The sequence below is a fragment of the Camelus dromedarius genome, chromosome 9, assembly GCF_036321535.1.
Source record: "Camelus dromedarius isolate mCamDro1 chromosome 9, mCamDro1.pat, whole genome shotgun sequence".
NCBI classification, from domain to species: Eukaryota; Metazoa; Chordata; class Mammalia; order Artiodactyla; family Camelidae; genus Camelus; species Camelus dromedarius.
Window position 1 is genome coordinate 51810432 of NC_087444.1, and position 27868 is coordinate 51838299.

A 27868-nucleotide genomic window follows, 5' to 3' on the forward strand; every position below is an offset into this window, starting at 1 on the left:
GCATGCGCGCGCACACACACACAAATTCAAACAGATGTGAGGTCTCATGAGACTGTTGACAAGACTGAAAACTATACAATTAGACAAATCAAATTAGTCACATTTTTAAAAATTAGTAACTTTATATTATGCATTTATCACCAATAAGAGATAAATATAAATTTCATCAAGAGAAAACAGTGGCAGCTTAGTTATTGAGGAATTCTTCTTAATGTAACCTATGTGATTTCACTGGCATTTACAAGTAGAACTAGAAACAAAATTCTATTACTTTTACAATAGGGGATTCTTTAAACAAATCATCACAGCTTAATATTGCAAATATAAAAAGGGCTTCATAATAATTCTGTGGTAAGTACCCTTACATTTTTCCAAAATGGAAGACATTTCCCTTCCAAGTAAGACAAAAAACCTGCTACTCTAACTACATAAGAATATAAATTACCCAGGGAGTTAGTACACAGTTAGTGTGCCCAGCAAAGAAAGGACTTTAAATTCTCTATTAGACGTTTGAAGACTTCTAGGAAAAGGCCTGTAATCTTGCTTTTTTAAGCAATTTTCCTCTAACATTTTATTTAGAAAGATTTCAAATCTATAGAAAACCTGAAAATATGCTACAATGAATAAACCTTTCACTATTCACAAGTTGCTAAAATTGGCTTACATTCTATAATTTATTTTCTTCATTATTTGAAAGTAATCTAATAATAATCACTACTCCTACACAATTCAGAAGTATCTCCTAAAAACAAGGATATTCTCCTACATAACCATAGTATCATCATCACACCCAAGAAATTGATACCACACTGTTTAAAATATAGTCTATATCAAATTTATCTAATTATCTCAAAATACACCTCACTGTGTTCTCTAAATGCATGATCCAATCAAGAACACGCAATCCACCTGGCTGTCGTTATTTCTTTGGTCTTTCTTAATCTAGCTATCTTCACATCTATTTTCTAATCTTCTACAATTAACTACACTTTTTAAGAGCCCAGGCAAGTTGTCTTATAAGTAGCCACAATCTGGCCTAGTCTGATTGTTTATTCACAGGTAGATCAATTTATACATTTTTGGCAAGAAGTCGACATTAAGTGATGTGTCACATCTATAAGTCTGTCCCATTGCTGGCTTGGCCACATGGTTAAAGTGCTACTGGTGCTCCCTGTACTTCTAAGACTAGTAGTTGTTTGATATTTAATGAAGCTACACTGTGCTTACACAGATTATGTTAAAAAATACTGATAGTGACATTAGCAAAGAAGGGCTGAAGGTGACTACCTGTATATTATCTCACTATTCGATTTTCTTTTACAAATGCAGCACATCAATGATTTAAGACAGAGGAATCATGTTCACGTGAAAGAGAATTTTCAAATCAGAAGTACATGCATGTGTCACCTTCAGAAAATTAATATTCAGAAACCTAATCTTAATAATGGTTAAAATGTATCACTATTGAGTATGTGTCAGGACCCAGAGTGAATGCTTTCTATATATAATAAAATGAATGAAGTAAGGAGAACTTTTGTAGTATGAAAAAAAATTTTTTTTACTTTATAAAGGAATTATTTGACTTAAGATTTAGACTGAATAAGCTATACTCCAATGAAGTTCAGTGGGTAAAACCCTAAACTGGGGGGTGGGAGAGTCCTAGCCCTGACTCTATTATTAACTAGTTGTGTAATTTTGAACAATCTGTTAACCACCTCTGGGCCCCAGTTTTATCATCGGCAAAATTCAATCACTGTCAATTTCTTCTATAATTGAAACTAACCAACTCAGTGAGAATGGACAATTCATTCTATCAAAGACTAATGCTGATTTATAAACCTAGAGATGAAAACTTTTGGTCACAAAGTCATAAAATGTTAGAATTAGTCTCATGTAAACCTTTTGGAAAGCTAAAAGCCTCAAAGGAAAGGCCTCAAAGGAGACATGAGCAGTCACAGGTCACAAAGTTGGCAGCAGAGCCAAAACAAAGCTACTGAACTTGTTTTGGACCTAAAAAAACCCCATTACTTAGACTCAGAGTTACCAGTAGAGGACATACAAGCTTACCTGTATGCAAGAGCCAAAGCCCAGGCCCCAGCAGCACAGTACAGACTGTCATGGACCTTGGCCTTCTGATCATCACCGCATGTTTTAGTAGGAAAGAGACCCGTGGTTGGACTTTGATACAGTAGTAATGTTGACTTAACTGCAATCAAAGACAAGAAGAAGAGTGAACTGTACAGCCAGCCATTTTCCTTAAATTGAAGGTCCTAATTTTTGGTTTCCTCCTCCTGTTTCTGACAATTTTGTTGTTTCTCAACTTAGCTGAAGTATAAAACTTCTGAAGATGTAGAAACAACTCTATTTAAGTTCAGCCTAGGTAGGGACCCACCCTGCATAAAGGGGTCTTTCTACTTTTGAGGAAAGGACTCAACTAATTAGCACATAAAAAGCCTTTAGCACATCTTGGTTGACATCAGTAAGTGTTATAAGGTAACATCAGGTGCAAAAAAAAAGATTAACCAAAAAACTAAGCATATTTTCAAAAAATCAGTTCAAAGGAAAAAATAAAGCAAATGTATAACAAAGAGTTGCATAGATTTGCTAAATTCAAAGCCAAAACAACTGCTAAACAGACCAAAATCCTGTTTTTCACTGATGACTAATTTGTGCCTGGCTTCAAAGCAATGTATTCCTTTTACATATTATATTGGGCAGGTTAGTGATATGTTTAACATTGCAAAACTGAATTTCATCCTCGTATGACATGAAAACAGCAAGCAAATAATCATTTCATGAGCATTTTACTTAAATAAAAGGAGTATGAAATTGATATTCTACAGTCGTCCCTCAGTACACACAGGGGATTGCTTCCAGAACCCACCATGCATACCAAAATCCTTGGACACTCAAGACCCTCATGTAAGATAACTAGTACAGTAGAACCTCTTATCTGCAGGTTCCACATCCGCAGACTATATCACTTTTTACAAAGGAGTCCTAAAATAGAAAAATAAACACACTAAAATTACATTTCCTAAAAGCTATTTTACGGATATAAATGGATGAGTAATGTTTTTCCTCAAAATACATTAAATTACTCTAATCTAGACTGGCATATATTGATACTTTTAGGATAGTTTTTCAAAGTATTCTGGTCCTTCACAGAGATTAAAGAATTAAATTTATTTTTCTTTTTCTCAGACTAAACTGACGTTATCATTTCTTTCAGAATACCAGGGTATTTATTATTTTTCCCAGAGTAAAGAACTGGTCCTCATAGTGCAAAGTAAACAATTGACATTTCTTTAAAAAGGTAGTTAAATCTCTTTAGCAAGTTATGGCTACAAAAATAATAAATGGCCAAGCTAAGAATGTATACCAAAATCTTAACCAAAATAAGTTGAATTAACACTTTACATGAGGTTGACACAAACAAAAAAAATCATCCTCCTAAGGGAGACAAATAAATCAAATTTTATATCTGAAATACTAGGCCATGTAAATGGCATAGGAAGCAAACTGACAAAAAAATTAATAGGCATCCAACTGATGGTCTGATGAACAAAGAGGAGCTCCCTACATACGAATCTCAGAGTTCCTTACTCACATTAAATAACAAAATTTGCCAGGTTGATCCTGGTATAAACAAAACAGCAACAAAAAAACAGTGACCTGACCTTAGTAACAGTAACCTGAGATACTTGTTGTATCTCAGTGAACTAGAAATGGATATAAAAGGTTCAGGACTACCCAGGAACCATTTATCAGTAAATGAGCAAGAAATACTTCTACAAAATCTTTGTGTAAGAATTATTCAAGAAACAGCCTCTAGTTCTCAAATCTGGTCATGTTTAAGAAGGTTAAAAGGACACAGAGCACACTGGTGACAGTTTTAAAATTACTCAAAGGACAGACATGACTTGCTGGATTCCTTTTAAAGTCCTGGTATCAACATGCAATTGGACTATGTAACCATCTAAGCACTGAACTACGCCGATATCCAAATAAGAGACCATCATCCAATAATGTATGTTATATAGCTAAGGCAGTATAAATACAAATCGTAGCTACCTAAGGACATGATTTCCTCAGGTTTTGCTTACCAATTCTGTAATAATGATCCAATTTATCCCACAGAGTTTCATTACCAGGTCTCGGAAGATTAATGCTTTTAAGAGGTTCATAAATGGACCCTGAAAGAAAAATGAAAACCCATCAAATTCAGTCATTTTCACCCAGATAAACAAAGAAACTTCTGAACTAATGAAGAAGCAGTATTTAGCAATCTCATTTTCATTTTTGTAGTGAACTATCATATTTCACTACTGGTCAAATTTTGGGTGGGGACAGGAGAGAGAAGAAAGCACCCCTGAAGCAAGTATAGAGCACTTCTAAATGTTATGAGATACCTCAACCCTCAGCCTCAGCAGTCAATCCAACTAACTCATGTAAATACTTGTCCCAACAACTCAAGTATCACCAATACTCCTGTGGTACTAGCTCAATGATTTCAGTTCCACTTGAATGTATCTACTTACATGCCCTGAAATCCAAACCTTATTCCTTACACTCATGCTTTATCAGGCAGTTTTCTGTCAAACAATCACACCCCCAAAATCTCAGGGAAAAAGATACCGCTTCATCTTCCAAAGTCATCCATTCCATGAATATTCACATAGTTTTCATACTGAAACTCTGAAACCTCCACTTTCTCCTAGGAACATAATACCTGCCTTATTATTTAGACTATAAGCAGAAACCATTTCCACTTCTTAGCCATAGGAAACTACACCAAGGTGTTAGCAGAGAACACTGCTCAAAAGCTACAGAATACACATTAATCATGATAATTTACAACAAAATGGATACAGGAAATTTTTCACTTGACTAGTGTACTTTCTCAACTGCTGGCTAAAAGAAAGACACCTGACCCTTCAGCCATCAGACTAAGTACTGTCTTTTTCTTCTTAAAAGCACTCAGAAATCATAAACATCTCAAGGTCACAATTAATCCACCCTAGGACTCAGGTAATGCATGTCACATAGTCTAAAAACATAGCACAAGAGTGAGTCTATAATTTACGTGGGAAGCTGGGGTTCATTTTGGCATGTATTAAGAATCTGTTTTCAAAGAAAATTAAAGCATTTATGTTCAGAAAATTGCTATGTCCAGCATGCTAAAGTCAAGGTATTGGGAACCCTTTTGTGTTTAGGCAGACAGTAAACGCTATAAAGGAAGTGAGGTAAGGATCTATACATTAAGTCAATAGTCTCATTATCTTCTTTTGGGAAGAGAGAGAATTTGCGGATTGAAAACAGAGAATACAAAATGACCTGCTCTGGGTGAAGAGATTTTTCTTAAAAAAGTCTTCACAATGACACCAACCAGAATGGCCCCATAGTGAAGAATGGAAGAAACCTATCAACATAGACGGGGAAGCACTGGGCCTCCTGCAGAGGAGGTAAGGGCCAGACATGCTCTCTGCCTCCCTGCATTCAATTTGCTCTGGGTAGATTTAAGGATATGGGCAGCCTGGCAGTTGAGAAGGAATTAACACTGCTTGCATGTCAGCTGCTAAGCTCACATGCTTTCAGTGAAATTCATTCATAATTAATAAAATAAAATCAGGTACAAATCATCATGTTTTAAATTGTGCATACATATATATCAGAGATTAAAGGGGATGTGCCTTTGCCTGGGGTGAAATGATTGTGGATGAATAACATTTCTCTTTTTATTTAGAGCACTATTCCTAAAGCTAATATTTTGCTTTATATAAGAAAAATAAAATCAACCAAAAGTTGCATATATACTTTCATTACAATTAGGTAAAATAACACATGTGCATATGTATGAAGATTGAAATAGACTATGCAAAACTGAAATCCATCTGCATTATAATGGTAGGTGAATTTATTTTGAAAGATTATTTTAATGACATTGTATCATGGTTTTTAGAGTGAAAAAAATACTTGGTTTTAAAAGTGCTATCACATATAAGATGCCCCTCATCTCCCAAAAAAGACTAAAGTGATTCTATCATCTAATGTTTCTCAAAAACATCATCTATGGAGTTTCTTAGAAGCAACAAAAAATAAACAAAAGGAAAACCAGACTTTTCAAGAAAATAAATACCCATTCACTAAGAGCTAAAAGACAAAATGTTCAAAGCATAGCAGAAAAGTTTAAAAGTAAAATCACCTAACTAATTGAGAATCTATAAGAAAACCCATGGTGAATAAAGAACTTGGCCAAATAAACGTTAAAATTTTAGTGATTGCCGTTATACTGCTTCTGCAGTAACAGCTTAAAATAAAATAAGAATGTTCCATACAATTTATGGTGAACAGTACCACAAATCTGAAGTCAAAGGACAAGTAATCAATGGTAAATTTTAAACAAGAAATAGGGAACAAATAAAAACGTGGAGAAAGCAATCAACAATGGAGCACGAATTGCCAGACAATGAAAAGGATGCAAAATAACAGAAAACTCTAACACACGTTTAAAGTTCAAAATGAAATGAATTTTTAAAATATAATTTTTCTTTTATGTTTTCCCATTTGAATTATGCCTATATTCAAACACCACAAAGCAAAATGAAACTTATCAGTTATCAAGTTTGTAAAATGAGTTTAAACATATCAACCTAATTTTTTACCTGTCAATTCCCTTTGTGTCAGAAAAATACAATCTACATTTTCATTTCAGAACATATTATTGTCAAAGAGATATAGTGACGAAGAATACAAGAGAAGATGAAGCAGAAGTTGTTGCTTGAAGAGAAATACTACAGCTTTATCAAAAAGGAAGAAACAGGTATTTACTAACAAGGAGATTAAAGAACGAGTTTCCTAAGTCATTTATATGAGACAAAAAAATAATATTAAGAAAGAATTAGAAACTGCACAAAGGTATAAACTATCTGAATTTTGCACTATGAAACACCCAGAAGGTTTCTGGAATGAGGAGGCTTTTAAGAAATCACAAAACAGCATTGGTAGTTTAAATAATAATTGCTGAAAAAGATGATCCAATAGGAAATTCAAGGTGGAAAACTGATCAGAAAACCAAAACAATATCAATAGTCTATTATTTGTGCACAGTACCTACCATAATATGATTGAAAGCTCTTTAATACGTAAAAAATATTATTAATCAAGACTCTAATGATTCCTGAAGTAGCTTTATCATTTTTCCATGTGTGCTGGTAGACTAAGATAAATATCATTCTTTATTCATTCAGTTAATATATACAGTGGATACATGACTCTGGATCATACATCTAGCAGGCTACCAAGGCTTACAGATTAGGAAGAATGGTAAGATAAGGTAATAAGATATATAGATATATTTGAATAACATATATTTGAATAACATACTTAAATTATATGTATATATAATACATATGTATATATTATATATACATATATATGTATATTTGAATAACAATGTAGAGTGGTGAGTTCCTTAAAAGACAAAGGATAGGAAAATTCTATCCCCCTGTGGGGCTCAGAGAACAGAGAACTACTATATCGCAAGCTGTGAAAATAACAGCACTTTAAAATAATGAACTGCCATCTAAATATGAAGATAACTGGAATCCAGGAGGATGTGACACCATAAACATTTATACACACATACTTAATATAATTCTAAAACTTATACACATGACTTAGGAAACAAGATACTACATATTGAGATTTTTTAAAGTGATATACATAAAAAGGTTTAAATGAAGCAAGTATATCACTAACGGTTAAATTTTATTGAAACACTGTCCACATATGCCCTTTCACAGGAAAGAGAATTTTATTGTAAGTCTAAATTCTTAGAAAGTCCTATAGGATTCTGATTTTCTCCCTCAATTAAAATAACTTTTTTTCAGATAAAACAAATACCATTCTATCACCCTAAAAAAGGTATCAATTATATATATATAATTTGCCACACATAGAATCATAACATGCATGCTGTTTTTCTCATGGACAGAAGTCCTTTTTCCCCTTACCTCACATCTTGCCCTATTCTGTCCTCATAACCATACTTTTTCCCATGTTCATGTAATCAAACATACACACACAAATGAGGGAAGAGTCTGTCCTTGGTTGTGTTATAAAAATGGGATCATGACACAGAGCCATCCTTACATCTTGCTCCTCGCATTTAACAACGCACAGGGAAATCACTCAAGGCAAGGGCTCTGCCTAATGGATGCTATATATTCCACTACCCTCTATCAGTGGGTATACAATTTGTTTCCTATTTTTGCCATCATCAACAATACTGCAAAACACCCTTATATGTAGATATAGCCAGTAGTACGCCAGAACCAGCTAGAACTGGCTGGAGAGAGTCAACTGTTAAATTTTCAGAAATTCTGGGACTGCTTATGAAACACAGTCATAACTGAAAATTAAATTGTATAAACTTGCAACTAATTATTAAAAACAAAGGTAAAAATAATCAAAACTCATCACTTTCTAATTATTTTACTACATTTTACTATTATATATGCTCTTGAGTTTATTTATATCTATACAGTGGAAATATTATGTAACAGCTTGTTACATAAAAAAGTCTTAATTTTTTCCCAACTCTGCATTCAGTGATGTCACACAGAATTGAGTACCTGTGACAAAACCCACACAGCCTGCAAAGTCTAAAATACTTACTATCTGACCCTTTATAGAAAAAGTTTTCCCATCTCTGGTCTAAATTCCCAGAATTAACCGATAAATTCACTTTTTACAATAAATGGCAAACTGCATTTTTTAAAAAGGCTAAAATAACACATTTGTATCAGAAATATAAGTATTCCACTCTTTTAAAAGTTTCCCAATCTGATAGGAGTAAAGTAGTATCTCTCTTTTAATTAATTTTCACTTCCCATACTATTAGTGAATTTGAGAATCTTTACAAACTGGCCATTTGGATTTGCTCTTCTGGGAAATGTCTGTATCTTATTACCATTTGCTATTGCTTTGTTAGTGTTTTTGTCATCAATTCCTAAGAGCTCACTGTATATTTTGTTTACTACTTCACATTTCCATTTCAGATATTTTCCCCTGAGCTTTCAATATACCAGTGTGAAAAATATTTTAAAAAATTAATAGTCAAATCTGTCTCTTTCTCCATTTGGTTCTAGTTTTCCTTTCTGTTTAAAAATTTTTGATAACCCCTACGTTACACATATAGTCACCTCAATTTTCTGACAAGTTTTTATAACGTAAAAAAAAAATTCCTATTTAGCTATTTTACCCATTGGGAATTCGTTTCTAAACTGTTCTTAAAGTAACTAACAAATTCCATATTTTTTAAAACGATCAAATTGGTTTAATTTTTTTTTAGGTTACAAAATATTCAATAGAAAGATTCATTTGTCCTAAATTATAAGCAGAGAATATCTTAAATTATGGGATTCAAATAGACCATTTCCCCTTGAAATAATACAACTTAATTTTCAACAGCTATATAAAATCTGTAGTATCTAATAATGTAGCATTTGGCGTAATTATATGTAAGATTTCAAATCCATTGTGGAAGATGATATTTACTAATGGCTTATGTGTAGCTACATTAATATCTCTAAAAATCTCCATTGCTTAGAGCAATATATATTGATTTTCTTAAATCATACATTAAACCATACATTGATTTTTTAAGTATTTTATGTAGCACTCAATACTGTATATTGACATAAAGTTAAAACATAAAGTAAACTGCAGGCTTTCATTTTTCTATAGGCCTTGGGTTCTAGCAGAAAAAGACATGAAATGTGTGAAACTTGAATCTTAGCCCAAGGAAAGAATCAATCAGTATCTCCCATCTGTGTTTTTATCATGATTCTCTAACTTTGGGAATGCAGCAAGTTGAAGTTCACGAGTTCTAATGATGCAATTTTAGAACCTTCTCTTGCCTTAGCTAATGGTGAGCAGCTAATTTTATAGATACAGGGTGTTAAGAGCTGTGGGTTTTTTTCAGTGAGGAAAAGTCTCTGAAAGCCTAAGAAGTATAGTTTTTGAAGACTCTGAATTGCAGAGGCTGATAAACTAGTAAGAAAGTATGTACAAAGAAGCAGTGAATAGCCAAAATCTCTGAGCTAACATGTTCTCCAACAGGATAACCAAGAACTAAGCAGAATCTGAACACCTTGTATTGTAGAGGGTCAAACAGAACAGCCCCATAATTTCATGAGGTCTAGATAGTCCTTGTACTTACATGCATGCAGAGAAGGTGAGGAGGGCAGGAAGGTACAGACCAGGTAGGCATGGAAGAGCAAAGAGACAGCCTTGTATACAAATGTACAAAATATATGCAAACCACATCTGTGGTTTACCAGTAAATTATTAAAACATTAATTTTTGAGCTGTTAAGATAGCAAGGTTTCCCAGAGTACAATAATCTATATGCTTGTCATCTATATATAATATATTTGCAAGTGACTTTGAAATTTAAGTTAAATCATTAACTTTGGATGATAATTTCTTCAACTGAAAATTTCCTTTTAACTCCTCCACTGATAAAAACTAGAAGGATATTACTATAGAAGGGATAAGTTATTCTAATACATTCTCAACTCTCTATCCCTAATGCTGATACTGGGAGGGTCTCGATTCAAATATTTATTGAATTGAACTGGGCGACCCACCTGATTAGGGGGAGGCCTTCTTGAATTCCCACAGGCAGAGTAAAGACAGTTCTTCCTTATCACAATACATATTATTTTCACAGTCTGATTAATGTGTTACACTACACTGGAAGCTGATCAATAACAGGGACCATATCTAGCGCATAGTAAATGACAGTGAAAGTTTGATAAGAAGCAGGGAAAACATGGACAGAAGCTGACAAAAATAGTTTTCCTGAAAAGTTTGTTTTCCTGAAACAAAAAGCATCAGTAGACTTTTGATGACCAGTTTATAACTTTCTTCTCACAGGCTACCCTATCCAACTGAATTTTATGATCAATTCCCACCTCTTCAGACTTTCACAATTAGACAAGTTGAAAAACTTATCTTACCAATTTTGGAATGGATACCTGTTAACTTTTATAATTAAAAGACATGAATACTCTATACATGACTCAGCACTCTGAACATCTTCAAGATCACCAACATCTCCTTGCAAAACAAAGAAACAAAACTTAAACCATGCAGTTTCATTACGCACAGAAATGTAAAACATTAAGGAATAAATGTGCTCCCAGTACAGGACTAAATATATTATGACACCTCCATTCAATAAAGTACCTTGAAACAGTTAAAGGAAAGAGGTAGATCTATTTGAAGTATCATGAAAGATCAAGAAAATACAGCATGAAAAAGTAACGTCATAGAAAAAGATGCACAGTAAAACGGTGCATGCAAAACTAAGCAAGAATACCTATACATGTGTGACGTTTATAAATGTATATGCACATATAGATAACTAAGTATTTTTAAAAACCTGAAGTATATACACCCAACTGTTAAAAATAATTGCTACTAAGGAGAAGACAGTGATTTCTACTCTGTATATTTCCAAATATCTAAACAGTATACAAGAATGTATTCATTTACCACTTGTATTAATTTTTTTTAAATGAGAAAGGGAAATTTTAAAAGCACATCATTTTGCACTGTTAAGGTACTTTATATACATTGTCTCATTTCATCATCCTGACAGAGTTATGAGGTTGACATTAAGCTGAGGCACAAAGAAGTTAAATGACAGTCTGAATTTGAGCAGAGTTCTCTAAACACAACTATAGGTATGCTCTTTCCCCTATACCATGAAACCTCATAAAAATGCTTAGCCAGAAAGAGTTAAGAGCCCTTAATCCTTGCTTTCATTTTCTGCTTTAAATAAGCTGCTACTCCAAAATTATATGTACATATATGTGTGTGTACATACACACAAGTATACCTTTACTTACTTAATTCCAATTTATTATCACAGTTCATCTGAACCCTCAACTTTTTAAGTCTATGTTTTGCCACAGCAAGTTGAGTTAAGAAACAAATTTTAAATGTAAAATATGAAGTGGCAAATATAAAGTAACACAACTTCATAAAAATGAGGCAAAATTTGCCTCTTCGACTTATCCAAATAAGATGTGAAAAGGCCATTCCACTGTTCCCATTTTATTTTTAATAAAAAGGTATTAAGTTCTTCCAGTGACCTTTAAGGAAGGAGCACAGCCTATAAAATCTATTTAAAGATATTAAATTTGGTTGATGCTTCATGTGTTGACCTGATGAATACCAATCACTCAATTAGCTATTTCATTTTCTTTTCTTATTTAAAGTCCAGTAGAGTACCTTGCCATAATATACCATGGATGTGTGTAACTTCTGTGAAGTCAGAGCTTTATTCCAACAATTCTAATATTTCTAGAAAGTTTCTGGAATTCCCTTTATGAAAAAAATGCATTCAAACTTGGCACAGTTATTAAAACTTCTCGGCAACAGTTGTTTCATTCACTATTTAACCCCAGTGCCAACAGTGCCTGGCACACAGTGAATACTCAATAAATATTTATTGAACAAATGGAATTAATATCCTTTGATATCATGCCAACAGATACTCGGAATCAGCACCAATGAATAAGATGATTCATCAGAGCAGAGGAAGTAAAATAAGACTCACTGATAAATAACATAAGCTGTGACCATACAGTAATTCAACGTGTTCTATTCCATTTTAATCTATTCTGTTCTGTTCTTCTATTGCTCACAAAAGAGGATCTGAATGAAATCATAAAAGGATATGATTTAAAAATGATTTGATCATTAGAATAAATGTATATAGCTTGTAAGTAAGTCACTATATTAAGGGTAATACTAATCTGAACATGTAAGATTTCTCAAGAGAAACTCAGACTCATTAACTCATACTACAAGGGAAAATCTTAAATTCCAACTTCTAAGACTTAACTGATAGCATCTTAGTTAAGTATTAGTGAATCACATGGAGGGGAAAAAATAAGTTCACTATACACCATTCCCAATCTTTAAAAGAAATATTTAATTTTATTATGTCTTCTGTTATTATAGTGATAAAAACATAGCATTAGGCATTTTGCTGTGTCATATGTTATTCAACACAAGTCCTACAGACGTAAGACTTTCAAGCTATTCAGCATTTTGATGAAGCCTGATCTGCATTTCTTGTCTTGGCAGAGCTCAGCAGTGCATTTAATATGAATGTTATTACTGCTAATTATAAACTTCATTGATAACACTGTGTAGGTAGGGTAACCATGAATAGAGGAAGTCTTAAATGTTAATCAAAAAAAAATCACAATAAACTATGAATCAGCAAAGTAAGTTAACCTTAGGAATAAAAATATTCACAACCAGAATAAACCTAGAAATACTTCTGAAATTCAGTATAGAGTTTGTAGACAATAAATGCTAGTTAATTTTATTCTCATCAAAATACAGTGAAGTTTAGATCACTGGCCAAGTGAAACAGGGTGAGACAGCATTGTCATTTTCTATGTGCTACACCCTCAGACTTTGGTGACTTGCTCCAAGGGTGTCCTGAGAGTCTGTGTCAATGAACTGACTTTTGTGAAGACCCACCAGCAATAAAATCACAACTGACCAAACTTTCTTGTATACAATCCAATCATATCTTTTAGAAGCCATCTTTCGCTCTAGTGAATAAGGTTCCCAAGGTTCAATCAGGTAAAAGAGAGGTCTTCCTGCTCTCCACCGCCCCTTCTCCTCACCCCCCAGAGTGTAAAGAAATTCCTGGATAAAGACTGTCATAATACCTAAGAGGCTGTGGAAAGAACGTGGGCTGTGAAAACAGACAGACCTTGGCTACAATCACAGCTATATCCTTCACGACTTTCTGGACTTGGGCTCTCTCTGAGCTAGGTCTTCTCATCTGTATGGTGAGGGAAAATTAGTTAATGTCACAGGATTGTTGTGAGGCTTAAATGAAATATTTTAAGCAAAGCACTGGCACAGTGTACATTAACTACTGATTGTCTTCCCTTCCCGATCCTCAGACTTTGAATCTCCTGTAGCACTTCACATGGGACTGATCACTAAATAAGAAATCAAGGAATTCTTGACTAATTGGCTTTGTCAGGTTAACATCAGAATCATTCTGATCAATGCAAGGATGATGCCCCACATAGAGATTTTAAATCTGCAATTTAAAAAAATCAGTAATTAAGAAACAGCAAAGAGATAACTGAGTGGACTTTGAGCTGTAAACGTGGTATTAAAGCACTCTTGGGTTGCTATACATAGTTTAGTGTCTATATGCAGAAGCCCAGGAAACCAAGATTACCACTTCTCTAACCATTCCAGAGGAAGGAGTGCTACTTAAGGGGGAAAACAGAGAAAAGTTCCACTAAAATGCGACCCCCGTGCTACCTAGGAGTGACGCTAACATGTCTCCAATAAAACTTTATAATCAAAATGAATAATTATTTCTGAAGCATGACTATTCAGAGCTCAGTTTCACTAACAACCTACAAGTCTAATTAGGGCCAATTGTCAAACATCCCCAAAAAACCCACGCCATCTCTGTGGGGAGACAAAGCTAACTCAAGACCCTTCGGAGCAGAATCAAATCTGTCATTAAGAAGTATAGGATGCATATTAGGCTGCCATGCCCATGTTATAAGGAAGATATTAAAATACAAATTAACCTACTTTTATAACACATACATTTATATATGTATAATTCTATAATAGGCATTAAGTTCTGAATGTATTTATCAAGCAATACACTATTCAGACCATCTATTCTATCTTAGAATTTTTCATGTCTACTCTAAATACGGCTTAACTTTGCCATATTTTTTATGGGCTATTAGTTTTTTATGTCATACAAAACTGAAAGAATGTAACTCTTGGTGAACACTAAGACTATTAAAATTCTGTTGTACTTTAATCTGCATTATTAATTTAGTTATAAGAATTTCATTGTAGTAAAAAATTGAAATGAAAACTAGAGTCATGACAATGTATATTTAGGGTACTCAGCTTATACTCCTGCAAATGAAACTGAACTGTACTGTAACATGGAACTATAGTGGAAATCAGCCTCGAGCTTGCTAGTGTTCAGTACTTAATCTGAAGACTGTATGCTGTTTCCTCTCCTTTTTAAACAACTGTATCTACTACTTGAAGCGCCTACCCTCATTTTTATGTTCATTCTATAAGATTGCTGAATTCTATCTTACAAGGATGCCTGGGGAAAAAAAAAAGATTTCTCAGCAGTGTCTACTGGCATCATTCTGCTTTAAATGGTAAGCTACTTGAGATGTGAAAGAAGCGAGATCCCCCTCACATCACCACCATCACCATCACCACCATCATCATCACGGGCCTCCACAAAGATTTTCAAGCAATCGGTACTTCAGTTTCTCAAAGAAATACTTGTAGAAAATAAACTAAAGTGAGAGGAAAATAAACTTAACTTCCAATATGCCTCTCATTTCCATCCCATTGTCTAGGCAACCCCCTGAAAATGGAGGTAATCATGACATGCTGAAGCAAAGCTGCCTCCTGAAATGGAGACTACAACATCCTCTGGGCACAGACGGGATCACCAAATATAATTAAAGAAATAATGTGTGGTAAAGACACTAGAAAGAAATGTGAATAACACCCAGTCATTTCCAATAACATCTGTTGGAAAATTTCACTTACGTTATTCATGTACAGCAATGGGCTCAAAGCAGGAGTTCTGAACTGGCAACCCAAATGCCAAAGGGCAGCTGAACAAAAGGATTTGGTCCAGGTAAATCCAGGCCAAAAAATCAGAGCCTGGGGTAGACCAGCAAATCGGTAAAGGCAGATGGCCACACTAGTGAAAGGAGGCTACAAAACAGCCCTAGTAACAAACAGGAATGAAAGTAGGGTCACGCCTAATGGGAATCAGGGATGCCAAAAATGACGTATTTATCCAAAGACTAAGTTCAAGACTGGGAACATTAGGATACTTAATTCAAAGCCCAAGCCCTAGAGTCTAAAATAAGAGACAGAGAAAACGTGAGGATGTTACAAAAAACTGCTGCTCAGTAGGTATGGTGCTACAGACAGACTTTAGCTCCTCAAAGTGCAGCCCATCCACTAGCAGCAGGGTCTTGCCTGGGAGCTTGCTACAACAGCAGACTGTCAGTCTGCATCACAGACCTGCTGCATCAGAATCTGCATTTTAAGGAGATTAGGGCTCTATGGAGGTAGTTATTCCATCTTATAAAAAACAAGAGAGGGGAGGGGTCAGAAGAGAAGAAGGGATCAAAATCAAATAGCAGCTTTGCTGTCTTAGGAAAATCCAATTCCACAACCATAACTGAGGTTAAGTGACAGATAGGTAAAAGATGTGTTGTGAGCAATGGAAAGCTCATGAAAACAAAGTCACACTGCTAGCAAGAGGAAGAGCTAGAAATTAAACACTGAAGCATGCTTTGTTTGTTTGTTTCACATAAAATAAAACAAAAAAGATGAGTATATAGTTATTATTTCAGGACTTCTCTTGAAAATTTCATTTATTATTATCAAAATATTACAGATTCACAACAGTATATAACCTGCTTCCAAGGGAATGTTTGAAAAAATACTAAGTTGTTTTCCAAGTAATTCTTGTGTTGATCACTGCACGTTGTCCATGTTAGTTGTCACTGTAATTTGTCCATGTTAGCTGTGTAAGTGGACTGTTTCAGTCATCGTATACCTGGTGAATCTGTCCTTTACATAGATTTCATTTCCTTTTATTTCTGTTAGTTTAAGACAACTGCAATGCACAAGAATAAAAAGAGCGTTCTCCTATAAGTTAAATACATAATTACTGCTAGGCTATGACCTGATGAGGTCTAACATGAAAACATAGATTTCTCTCTAGCGTATTATGAGCAATGTGTTTCATACTTTTACAGAAAATTTTTTTTTATCATTTTTTATTCTGAAAAGTTTTAAACTTACTCCAGAAGGCAAGATTTAAAAAGCTAATATTTCATACTACATTTAAAAGTGTATCATTTTGCTCTCCTTCAATACCACATTCCTGAAATTTAAATGCCAGGTTCAAATTTCTTGGTATCATAGGTAAAGTCTATACTGTGATAGACAAGGCCTATTAAAAAGCGTTGATCTTCCCTATGTGTAAAAAAGTAATGACTTACATTTTGATAAAAATGTAGATGAATAATCTATGTGATTTCTTCCATCTTCCCTTCAGGGAAAGTAAAAATCAGTACACAGAGACTGTTCAAGCTTTTTAAGCAAGGGGCAGAGGAAGTCAGAGCCATGCAGTTTGGCCCTGGAGATGCTGTCCACGGTTAAAAAACAATCAAGAGTGCCCTCATCAAGTCATAAAGTTATTACACACTATAGTCACTATCTTGCTTTGTTATGCTTGCTTTTTGAATTTGAATCTTTTTGGACTTGTCTAGTAGAGGAAACGTATTTAGTATGAAAATATGTTCTCATTCACAAACAGCTGGAAAATAAATTCACCAAATTTTATTTACCAGATTAAAAGGTGAAATGATTAGACAATGATTAGTGCTGGGAATTCCATTCTGTTTCGAAATTGCACTAATTCTTTCAGCATGATTCATTAATTCATTCAACTTTAAGTCCCCAACACCAAGCCCCATATCAGGGGCTCCTGACAAAAACTTACAACTGATTCAGTCTCCAATCTGAACAATTTCATAACTTAGAAAGGACATCAAAGATAAAAGAAGCATGTATAAAGGGCCATGGGAACCAGAAGAGAAATTAACTGAAGCCTGGGATGCAGAGGAAGGGGGCTGTCGGAACACATATAAAGATAAGAGATCACTGGAACAGAATAAAAGATTATGGGAGTGCATCAAGTTTACAGAGAAAGGAAAGTTTAACACAGAGGGAACCTAATGATAAAGGTACAGAAGCCAGAAAGAGTGTCCTGTCTGGGAACTGCAGATAGATTAGTATCACTGCAGCAGAGAATATAAGTGGGAGACGAGAGTGGAAAGGTATGCAGAAGTCCAACAGCGAAGGATGCTAAACAGCAGATTCCAGGTTTGCATTTTACCCTTTGAATAATGGAGAGCCACTGGGGAGGCTTATGAAAGGGCATCATATGATCTAAACTGTAAAAGATACCTGTTGGCAGTGTGAAAGACTGCAGAAAAGTGGTGAGCCCCAGGCACCCACTTTTGGTTAAAATATTCATCCTAGGGCCTTGAAGTAAGACAGTGACAGCAGGGATGCAGAGGAGAGGGAATATTCAAGAAATATCTAAAAGAAAAATTAGACTGAGGAAAGGCTTAAATTTGGTACAGGTCTTGGGTACAAATATCAGAATCATATACTGCAATACACGAGGGGAAACAGTCTAGTGATAACTTCTAAACTTCAAATAGTTTTTTATTCCCTCAAATAATAATAATTAACTTTACATCCTGTTAGGATTTTTTTTTTTTTAATCCTTGTGGTCACTGAGTAAATGATTTTTATCAAAGATACAAGCCAACTGAGAATTGGGATTAAGTGGGTAGAACAAATTAACTGAGCACCAATGTGCATTTCCATGAAAACGAGATAACATATCCAAAAACACAGATCTCTGAACTGATAGAAACAGATAAAAACTCGTATTAAGATTCCACAAAGCAAAGATAATTACTCTTAGAAATATGTAAATTAAGGAAAAAAAGCTCATATTTTATTTTTTTGGATTTTTAAAAAAATATCTCTTTATGAAAGACATTTAACATGGAAAATGCTTTGTTATGAGGAGACTATTTAAAACATGTTTAACACAAACAAAACAAAAGGTAAAGTTCTAAAATCAACTAGCTTATATCAGCCATATTTAAAAGGGACTCAATTTGAATAGAAAAAAATCCCATCAAAGCAGAAAGAATATCAATAGAAATGATTAATGCTCTCTACCAGTGCCTAGCATAATACCAAGTGACATTATGTTTAAAAAAATAAGATTTTTAAAAAAATTATTTTTAAATAAAACACGTTTAAAAAATATATTCAGAAGTATGAAAATTCAAAATGTCACCCAATGGGGCATGGCTGTATATACTACATTTTGTCATGAGCAAAGCCTAATGATTAATGATATACAGTGCATTTCCTCTAGAGTTCCAGGTTTCTCACTACGAATTTCCAGACAAAGTCACCTAACCAAATCGGTAGCTCTAAACTGGTCAAAATCTAACAGTGTTTTCCACTTTGAAATCACTCAGCCATAGAATACTCTGCTCTTCAAAACTTATTAAATATATTGCGTTTGCTTAAGTAGAGAGGATATGGTAAGGCCATCTACATTAAAACAGCAAGGTCTGTGGTCAAATTATATACATAGAAACACACACACACACACACACGCACGTACACTTCTTAAGACCTGTGTCAAAATTTCCATCCTTGAAATATGTCAGGAAATGTTTCTATCAAAACATTTAAAATCAAAGACCACAGTAAGCTCAGAGGTTTAGCCCACTGCCCTTAATTTTTCAAGTGTTAGATTCGTACAACTGCCATTGGTTACACAGATAAAATTCGTGATGGAAACATACTCAGAATACAGAAAGAAAAAACAAAGATGAAACTGAAATCATCCTAAATCAGAAGCTGTTAAAAGTTTAGGTGTAAATTACAAAAATAAATAAATAAATAAATAAATAAATAAATAAATAAATAAATAAAAAGAATTTTAAAATAATAAAAAATAATAAGCTACCCTATAAGCTGAAAGCTCTATGGAAAAAACAGCCCCCTGACTAAAGCTACAGCAAGCCAGTCATCTTTTTGACATACTGATGATTTATAATCAACCATCAAATATTTATGACAAAACTTCAAAAATTAATGTAACCTAATAAAAAAAAAAGAATTTAAATTCTTCACTGGTTCAGTTGCTGAAGGATAGAAATGCAGTAAAGAATACAAGTTAAGCACCTGATATAATCAGAGTATGTGTTCAAAACACAACAGGAAGAGAACACATATATAACGGACTGCCCAAAGCACAAATGCCCAACCCAGAACCCTGTGCCTGTCCTTGCCAGTCTACATTCACAGCGTTAGCAATACGACTTGGTCCATCATACAAATAATAACATTCATACTCGATCATACCGATGATCAGGGCCTATGTATTTGCCAATACTTAGTTCTTAACTGTAAGATTTGAATTTTAAATGGCTGAAAAGGAAGGCCAGGGAAATAGTGTGAGGTTATTTATAAAAAAGGGAGTACAACAATTACAACAATAAGCTTTTAAAAAATTGTATAATAAATCAAAAACTAATGATGGATATTCTGAAAGACAACAAAGAACACATGAGACACATATCAGAACCTACAAAAATGGTCAATTTTAATTATACACTTAAGATTCTGACTAGTTCTAGAAGTCACTTAATGTATCATATTTGTTCATCTTCAAAAAGCAACCCCCTCAAGAAACTTGTGAAACATGAACTGAAAGAGAAGCTATGAAATCAAGAAATTAAAATGAAGAATAGTTCTTTTTAAAGGACTAAGATTTAGTCATATCACTGTTGGTAAAAAGAAACAAAATCTGTAGGGAAAAAAAGGAACAAATAGTAATATTAAAAACAGCAACGTTTTCATCTTTTTAAAGCCACTTCTAATCAAGGCAACCAAGGCCTAATATGACAAAAATGAAAACAAGTGTGAATTTATTACAAACATATCATAGAAAACTGTAATGAACCATCGCAAAGCATTCACCAAATTTTCCAGACCAAGTATATTTAACATGCAGTTACAATTTTCTTTTATTTGTTTTCTACTCAGGGATTATTTTCAAATCCATTTTGGGTCTATTTTCAAGACTCAAAAATATCACAGAAGACAAGTCCTAACTGCACAAGTGTTTACCAATGAAAACAAACAAACAAAAATCTTCATATCTCCCACAAATTCTTATCTTTTAACAGGTAAATCAAATGTCTGTCTCTTTCAGCAAATATGGCAGCACCTTGTGTGGTTTTGCAGATTATTCCTCAGAAATAGAATAGTCAATCTGCCACTTTAAAATACGGACAGAGATTATCATAATGATATAAAAATAAGATACAGATCTATAAGAATTTACTATATAAACACACAGAAAATTTTCTGTTATATTGGGCCACATTCTAAAAGTTACTTTGTTGAGTCAAAGAGACCTTATAAATGGTAGATAGAATCTAATGCATAATCAAGGTGCCACATTTTACGAATGCAGACTGATGACAGAGTCAATATTTGAACTTTCATAGCCATTCATTATCAAATGTGGACTGAGTGCCCCATATGCCCAGCAACGTGCACTAGGCTAGCTGTTAAACATAGAGATCAAGACATATAGTGCTTGGCCTCTGCCATTAGGCTGCTTCCTGCCTTCTCATCACTTTCCAGCTTATTTACAGAACAGCCAAAGGATCTTCATAAATTATTACTCAGGCTTTATTACTTCATTACTTCAAATTTTCAATAACTTTCCCTTCCGTATCTAAAGGATCCCAATGCCCTGCCCCTCCCAGCCATCCTCTCTCTCCTATTGCTGTCATTCAGTGCTTTAATCTTTTATGATATTGTCCTCAAATATCCAGCTGTATCCCCAAGATCCTATCCTAGAATCCACTTCACCCCAACTTTTCACTTGCCTCCTATTGCCTCCTGCACCTCAAACATCACTTCCAGGGACACCTTCTCTGAAGTCCCATGCTAATCCTGCAGGAATAGAGAGCTGCAAGGGAATAACAGGATCAGTTCTTTTAGAACCACTCAGGTAAGAACTTGAAGAACAGACTGGCTAGAGAGGTGATACAACAGGAGGTCATACCTATATGCAGCAAAGTTAAGTAGGAAACAACTAGAAGAGGCCAGGAGAGAGTTAGAGATTGTACGTATGCAAAAGCAATGAAGTCATCTTAATTTTTGCAAAAAGTCCCATCGGGCTATGAGCTCGCTAAGACCAGTATCATATACAGTCACCCCTTGGTATCCACCATGGGGGATTGGTTCCACTACACCACCCCTGTTAAGGACACCAAAATCCGTGGATGCTCAAGTCCCTTAAATAAGATGGCATAGTACAGCCAGCCTTCTGCATCCACAGAATGCAGAACCCATGGGTACAGAGGGCCAAGTCTATTACTAACGTTCCACAATATCCTAAGTCCAATAAACATTAGCTAATTTGACACAAGTGAGAGAAGAGCAGTGAATATCGCTAAGATGCAAACAACAATCTATCATTCATTGATGGACTACTAGGCACTATGCATGCTGAAGAAGAAGGCTGCAATGGCTGGGAGCAACGGCTCTGGCTGAGTTTATCTCCTAGCTGTGTGACTTTATGTAAGTTACCTTACCTCTTGTATTTTGGTTTTTCAACAGAGATAGTCTTACAACACAGGTCTGCTGTTAGATTTAAAGAGAATACTACTTGTCACATATTACTCAATAAAAATTAGCTACTGAAATTGTCACTGTTGTCATCATCAACATAACCATTATTGTTATTATTCGTACCATTATAACCACTACGTACTTCACAGACATTATTTCATCCTCACAAATGAACTTACGAAGGATATACTCTTATTTCCTACTGTATAATTAGGGAAAGTAAGTGCAAAAGCAGTTCACATAGTTTAGAAGTTTCATACTGGGATTTGAGCCTAGTTTTATGAGTCTAAAGTCCGTATACTAACCACATTATAACACTGAGTATCAAAAGGGGCAGGAAGGACTATGGTATGATAAGTAATATGATTTTCTAAGCAATATGATTTACTGAGCATTTATTATGCTCCAGGCACTCTTCCGGGCTCTAGGGATACAGGAATGAACAAAACAGATGAAGTCTCTTCTCTCATATGGGACAGGGAAGCTAAGAGAAAAATGTCAAATAGTAAGAAGTATACTACAGAAAATAAAAATTAAGAGTGATGTGTGCGAGGGCTGCTTAGACTCAGAAGGCAGAAAAGGCCTTTCTAAGAAGGTTAAGATATAAATCAAAATGATGACCAAAAGGAAGGATTTACCCAAATAGCAGGATAAGAGAGCATTTCAGGCAGAGGAAATAGCTGTAGCAGAGAGCCTAAATGAAAACAAATTGTGTCTTAAGGAACCAAAGCATGCCAGGCTGAAGAGCACTGGGGGAGAGAGGAGTATTCCATGAGGAGATCAGAGAAGTTGACAAGAGCCAGGTGTCCTAAGGTCACCCAAGGAAAGGGGCTGTGAATTTACTGCTAAAGGTAATGAAGGACTGCAGGAAAGTGACATGATCTGACTTCTATTTTTTTTTTTTGCAATTTTTTATTGAAGTACAGTTGACTTACAATGTTAGTTTCAGGTGTACAGCAAAGGGATTCAGTTACACATATACATACATATATATTTTTTCTCTTCAGATTCTTTTCCATTGTTATATGTTATCACAAGAAACTGAATATAGTTCCCTGTGCTATATAGTAGGTCCTTGTTTCTCTATTTTATACATAGTAATGTGTGTCTGTTAATCCCCAACTCCTAATTTACCCCTCCCTGCCCTTTCCCCTTTGGTAACCATAGTTTGTTTTCTATGTCCATGAGTCTGTTATGGCATTATTTCATTCTTTTTATGGCTGAGTAGTACTCCATTCCATATATATGTATCACATATATATGGTGTATATATATATGTATCACATCTTCTTTATCCAGTCATCTGTTGATGGACATTTAGGTTGTTTCCATGTCTTGGCTATTGTAAAATAGTGCTCCTATGAACATTTGGATGCTTAAGTCTTTTTGAATTACAGTTCCCTCTGCATATATGCCCAGGAGTGAGATTGCTGGATGATACGGTAAGCCTATTTTTAGTTTATTAAGGAACCTCCACAGTATCCTCCAAAGTGGTTGCACTAATTTACATTCCTACTAACAGTATAGTAGGGTTCCTTTTTTTCCACATCCTGTCCAGCATTTATTATCTGTGGACTTTTTAATGATGGCCATTCTGACTTGCGCAAGTTGATACCTCACTGTAGTTCTGATTTGCATTTCTCTAATAATTAGCTATACTGAGCTAATTTTCATGTGCCTGTTGGCCATCTGGATGTCTTCTTTGGAGAAATGTTTAGGTCTTCTGCCCATTTTTTGATTCAGTTGTTTGTTTGTTTGTTTGTTTTTGATATTAAGCTGTATGAGCTGTTTGTATACTTTGGAAATTAGTCTTTTGTTGGTCATGTCATTTGCAAATATTTCCTCCCATTCTGTAAGTTGTTTCTTCATTTTGTTTAGGGTTTCCTTTGCTGTGCAAAAGCTTTTAAGTTCAATTAAGCCCCATTTGTTTACTTTTGCTTTTATTTCTGTTACTCTAGGAGCTGGTTCAAAAAAATATTGCTGAAATTTATGTGAGAGAGTGTTCTGCCTATGTTTTCTGCCTAGGAATTTTATAGTATCTGTTCTTACATTTAAGTTTTAATCCATTTTGAGTTTATTTTTGTAAATGGTGTAGAGAATATTCTAATTTCATTCTTTTACATGTAGCTGTCCAGTTTTCCCAGCACCACTAATTCAAGAGACTATTTTTTGTTCACTATATATTCCTGCATTCTTTGTCATAGAATAATTGAACATAAGTGTATGGGTTTACTTCTGGACTTTCTATCCTGTTCCATTGATCTATGTGTCTGTTTTTGTGCCAGATGCAGATGCAGAAAAAGCTTCTGATAAAGTTCAACATCCATTTATGATAAAAACTCTCCAGAAAGTGGGCAGAGAGGGAACATACCTTAACATAATAAAGGCCATATATGACAAACCCACAGCTAACATTATTCTCAATGGTGAAAAGCTGAAAGTATTTCCTCTAAGATCAAGAACAAGACAAGGATGTTCACTCTTACCACTTTTATTCAATATAGTTTTGGAAGCCCTACCCACAGCAATCAGAGAAGAAAAAGAAAAAAAAAAAAAAAGGAATCCAAACTGGAAAAGAAGTAAAACTGTCACTATTTGCAGATGACATGATACTATATGTAGAAAATCCTAAAGAGGTTACCAGAAAACAACTAGAACTCATCAATGAATTTGGCAAAGCTACAGGATACAAAATTAATATACAGAAATCAATTGCATTTCTATACACTAACAATGAAATAGTAGAAAAAGAAATTAAGGAAACAATCCCATTTACCATCACATCAAAAACAATAAAATACCTAGGACTACCGATGTTAAGGAGGCAAAGGACCTGTACTCTGAAAATTGTAAGCCACTGATGAAAGAAACTGAAGATGACACAAACCGATAGAAAGATAATACCGTTTTCTTGGACTGGAAGACTCAATATGGTTAAAATGGCCATACTACCCAAGGCAATATACAGATTCAGAGTAATCCCTATCAAATTGCTAATGACATTTTTCACAGAACTGGGACAAAAATTTTAAAAATTTGTATGGAAACACAAAAGACCCCGAATAGCCACAACAATCTTGAGAAAGAAGAACAGAGCTGGAGGAATCACACTCTCTGACTTCAGACTATACCACAAAGCTACAATAATCACAGCAGTATGGTACTGACTCAGATTTTTAAGAAATTCTTCTCACTGCTCGGTAGAGAATAGAGTACTGTGAGGCAGGAATATGAAGACAGGAAACTTGGCTATTTCAGTAGTTCACATCAGAGATGAAAGTGGCCTAGACTAGAGAGGTAGGAGTACAGTTGGAGAAAAAGAGGCAGATTTCGGTATATGTTTCTGAAACTGGAATAGATTTACAAATAAACTGAATAAAAAAGAGTGAAGGAATGAGGAATAATGTCTGTATTTTTATCTTAGCGGCTGGAAGAATAATGCTTCAGTTTATTGAAATGAAGAAGATTTAAGCAGGCATACATTGGGGTGGTAGGAATAGAATTAGAAAATGAAAGTTCTGCTTTGGCCATGTGAGATGTCTATCATATACACCCATTTGGAAATGTTCAGCAAGCACCTAGATTAGAAACAGGAATTCTGGGGAGTTCCTCTTACTCTTTCTCTGGCTTCACAGAAGACTGAAGATAAAGAAAACAGCAAGAGGAAAAAAGAGTTTATAGGATACACAATTTGAGTATTTTGTAACATCTAAAGCAGTGAGACGAGCCATTGTACTCTTCAAGAAATCATTTCACTTATAAAATCTGAAGAATCATCTTTGCTGAGGATAATGACACAGAAAGAAAGTAAGCTTTAAGGTCAATGAGATTCATGTCAAGGGAGTTAAGCCATATCATATAGCTTCTATTTCCTAAATCTTGTAAGATTACAGGGCAGGACTGAGTAAAAAGAGATCAGAGCTCCCAGCAGGATACAATTTACAAGTTCTTCTGAAAATTCCACCTTACTTGAACGGAACCCGCTGCACACCCAACGTAACACAAAAATATCTTCTAACTATATGTAAAATAATGACTGGTCTCCTTGCTGTGTGACAGAAGTTTCCACAGAAACTTTCAGAAACAATTGCTTTAGATTTGTATGATTATTGACAAAAAAGAAATGGACTTAGATTAAAATGAGAGATAGATTCTGGGTAATCTGATTTCATCTAATTGCATTTTAGCATAACAAGTTTTCTTAATCAAATGGCTACTATGAGGGTAAATATCAAAATGAGGGAAAGAAATAAGCAACACTGTCTGCTTTTGTAAATTCTACTCTTAAATACACACCAGCAACATTGTAAAAGACATGATTTTTTGGAAAGATGAAAAATAAAGTGTATTGGGCAGCTACTGAATATCAAGTGTTTTGCATATAGTATCTTATTTATTCCTCATAATAATCCCTCCAGATAAGTTTTATTATCCTTATTCTTATAGAGAAAGAAACCAAGTTTCAAAAATGTAAAGCAACTTACTCAAGATCAGAGATAGTAAGAACACAGAGCCAGGACTAGAATCAGGCAGAGCTGAACACAAAATGTGTGCTTTCCTCAGACTCTTAAAAGGGGCCATGACCTATAACAGTCCAGGAAACTCAGGTCTACAGTCTCTTTAACCTTTTTGATCCCTTGACTGATAAACTAGGCTGAAAACAAGGCTGCTAAATAAACACCTAAAAAGAGAGTGTCAGACACACAAAATAAAAAGTTGAGTTCTGCCCAGAACATACCAGGTATTGATATGCCCAACGAATCAAATTAATCAAAGAACCTAAAAAGAAGTAAGTAAAAATAAAAACTCAGGTCACATGCTGAGCCAAGACAGAGATAAGCCAATGGTTCATTTCAAGGAGTAATTTTTAAATTATCTATTCTTTTAAGAATAAAAGTAAAAATGCCAAGACATGTCTTACCTCATCACAAAATGTCGTAACAATTACTACAAAAAACTGAACTGTAATGCCAATGTGATTGCTACAGTTGACCAACTCTGCTAACCTAATGTATAACTGAAGTAGTCAAAAGAAAAATGGAAGTAATCTCAGTTACTGAATGCTACACTCGTTCCCTAATAGCTGACACATTAGCAGTCCCAGCACAACTCAAGCATGCACACACAGAAACACAGGACACACTAAATTTAATAATGAGTAGAAATAAAGAACAAAAATAGCAGAAACAAATCTAGGAAGAATAAGGAAGGTTAAAATGCCTAAACAATCTAGGCATACTGGAAACCAATTTTCCAAAATCAAGGTATTGGCTTTCATCTTTGGTAACATTTGATAGTTTCTAGTCAAAAGTACCAGGGAAAAGCTCAGCTGTGAACACAAGATATGCTTTAAAATGACTGTTAAATGAAATCACACCATAAAATACTCTCCTCCAAAGATAACGTCCAAGGAACTACCATAGGGGAAAACAAATCATTTTCCAACATAAATGCAGTGTTTCTAAATTAGCAGATAAAC

The 27868-nt window shown here is 34.5% G+C and overlaps 1 protein-coding gene across 4 annotated transcripts in view; it reads right to left on the minus strand.

The window, feature by feature from the left end:
• Window positions 1-27868, minus strand: part of PHKB (phosphorylase kinase regulatory subunit beta) — a 164428-nt gene that overhangs the window by 132404 nt on the left and 4156 nt on the right. For all 4 annotated transcript variants that reach the window (XM_031458514.2, XM_031458512.2, XM_031458513.2 and 1 more), the window contains 2 exons: window positions 4107-4196; window positions 2068-2206 (listed from right to left, as the gene is read on the minus strand). In XM_031458514.2, the coding sequence (XP_031314374.2) occupies window positions 2068-2206; window positions 4107-4196 (229 nt within the window). The remainder of the gene's footprint in view (window positions 1-2067; window positions 2207-4106; window positions 4197-27868) is intronic.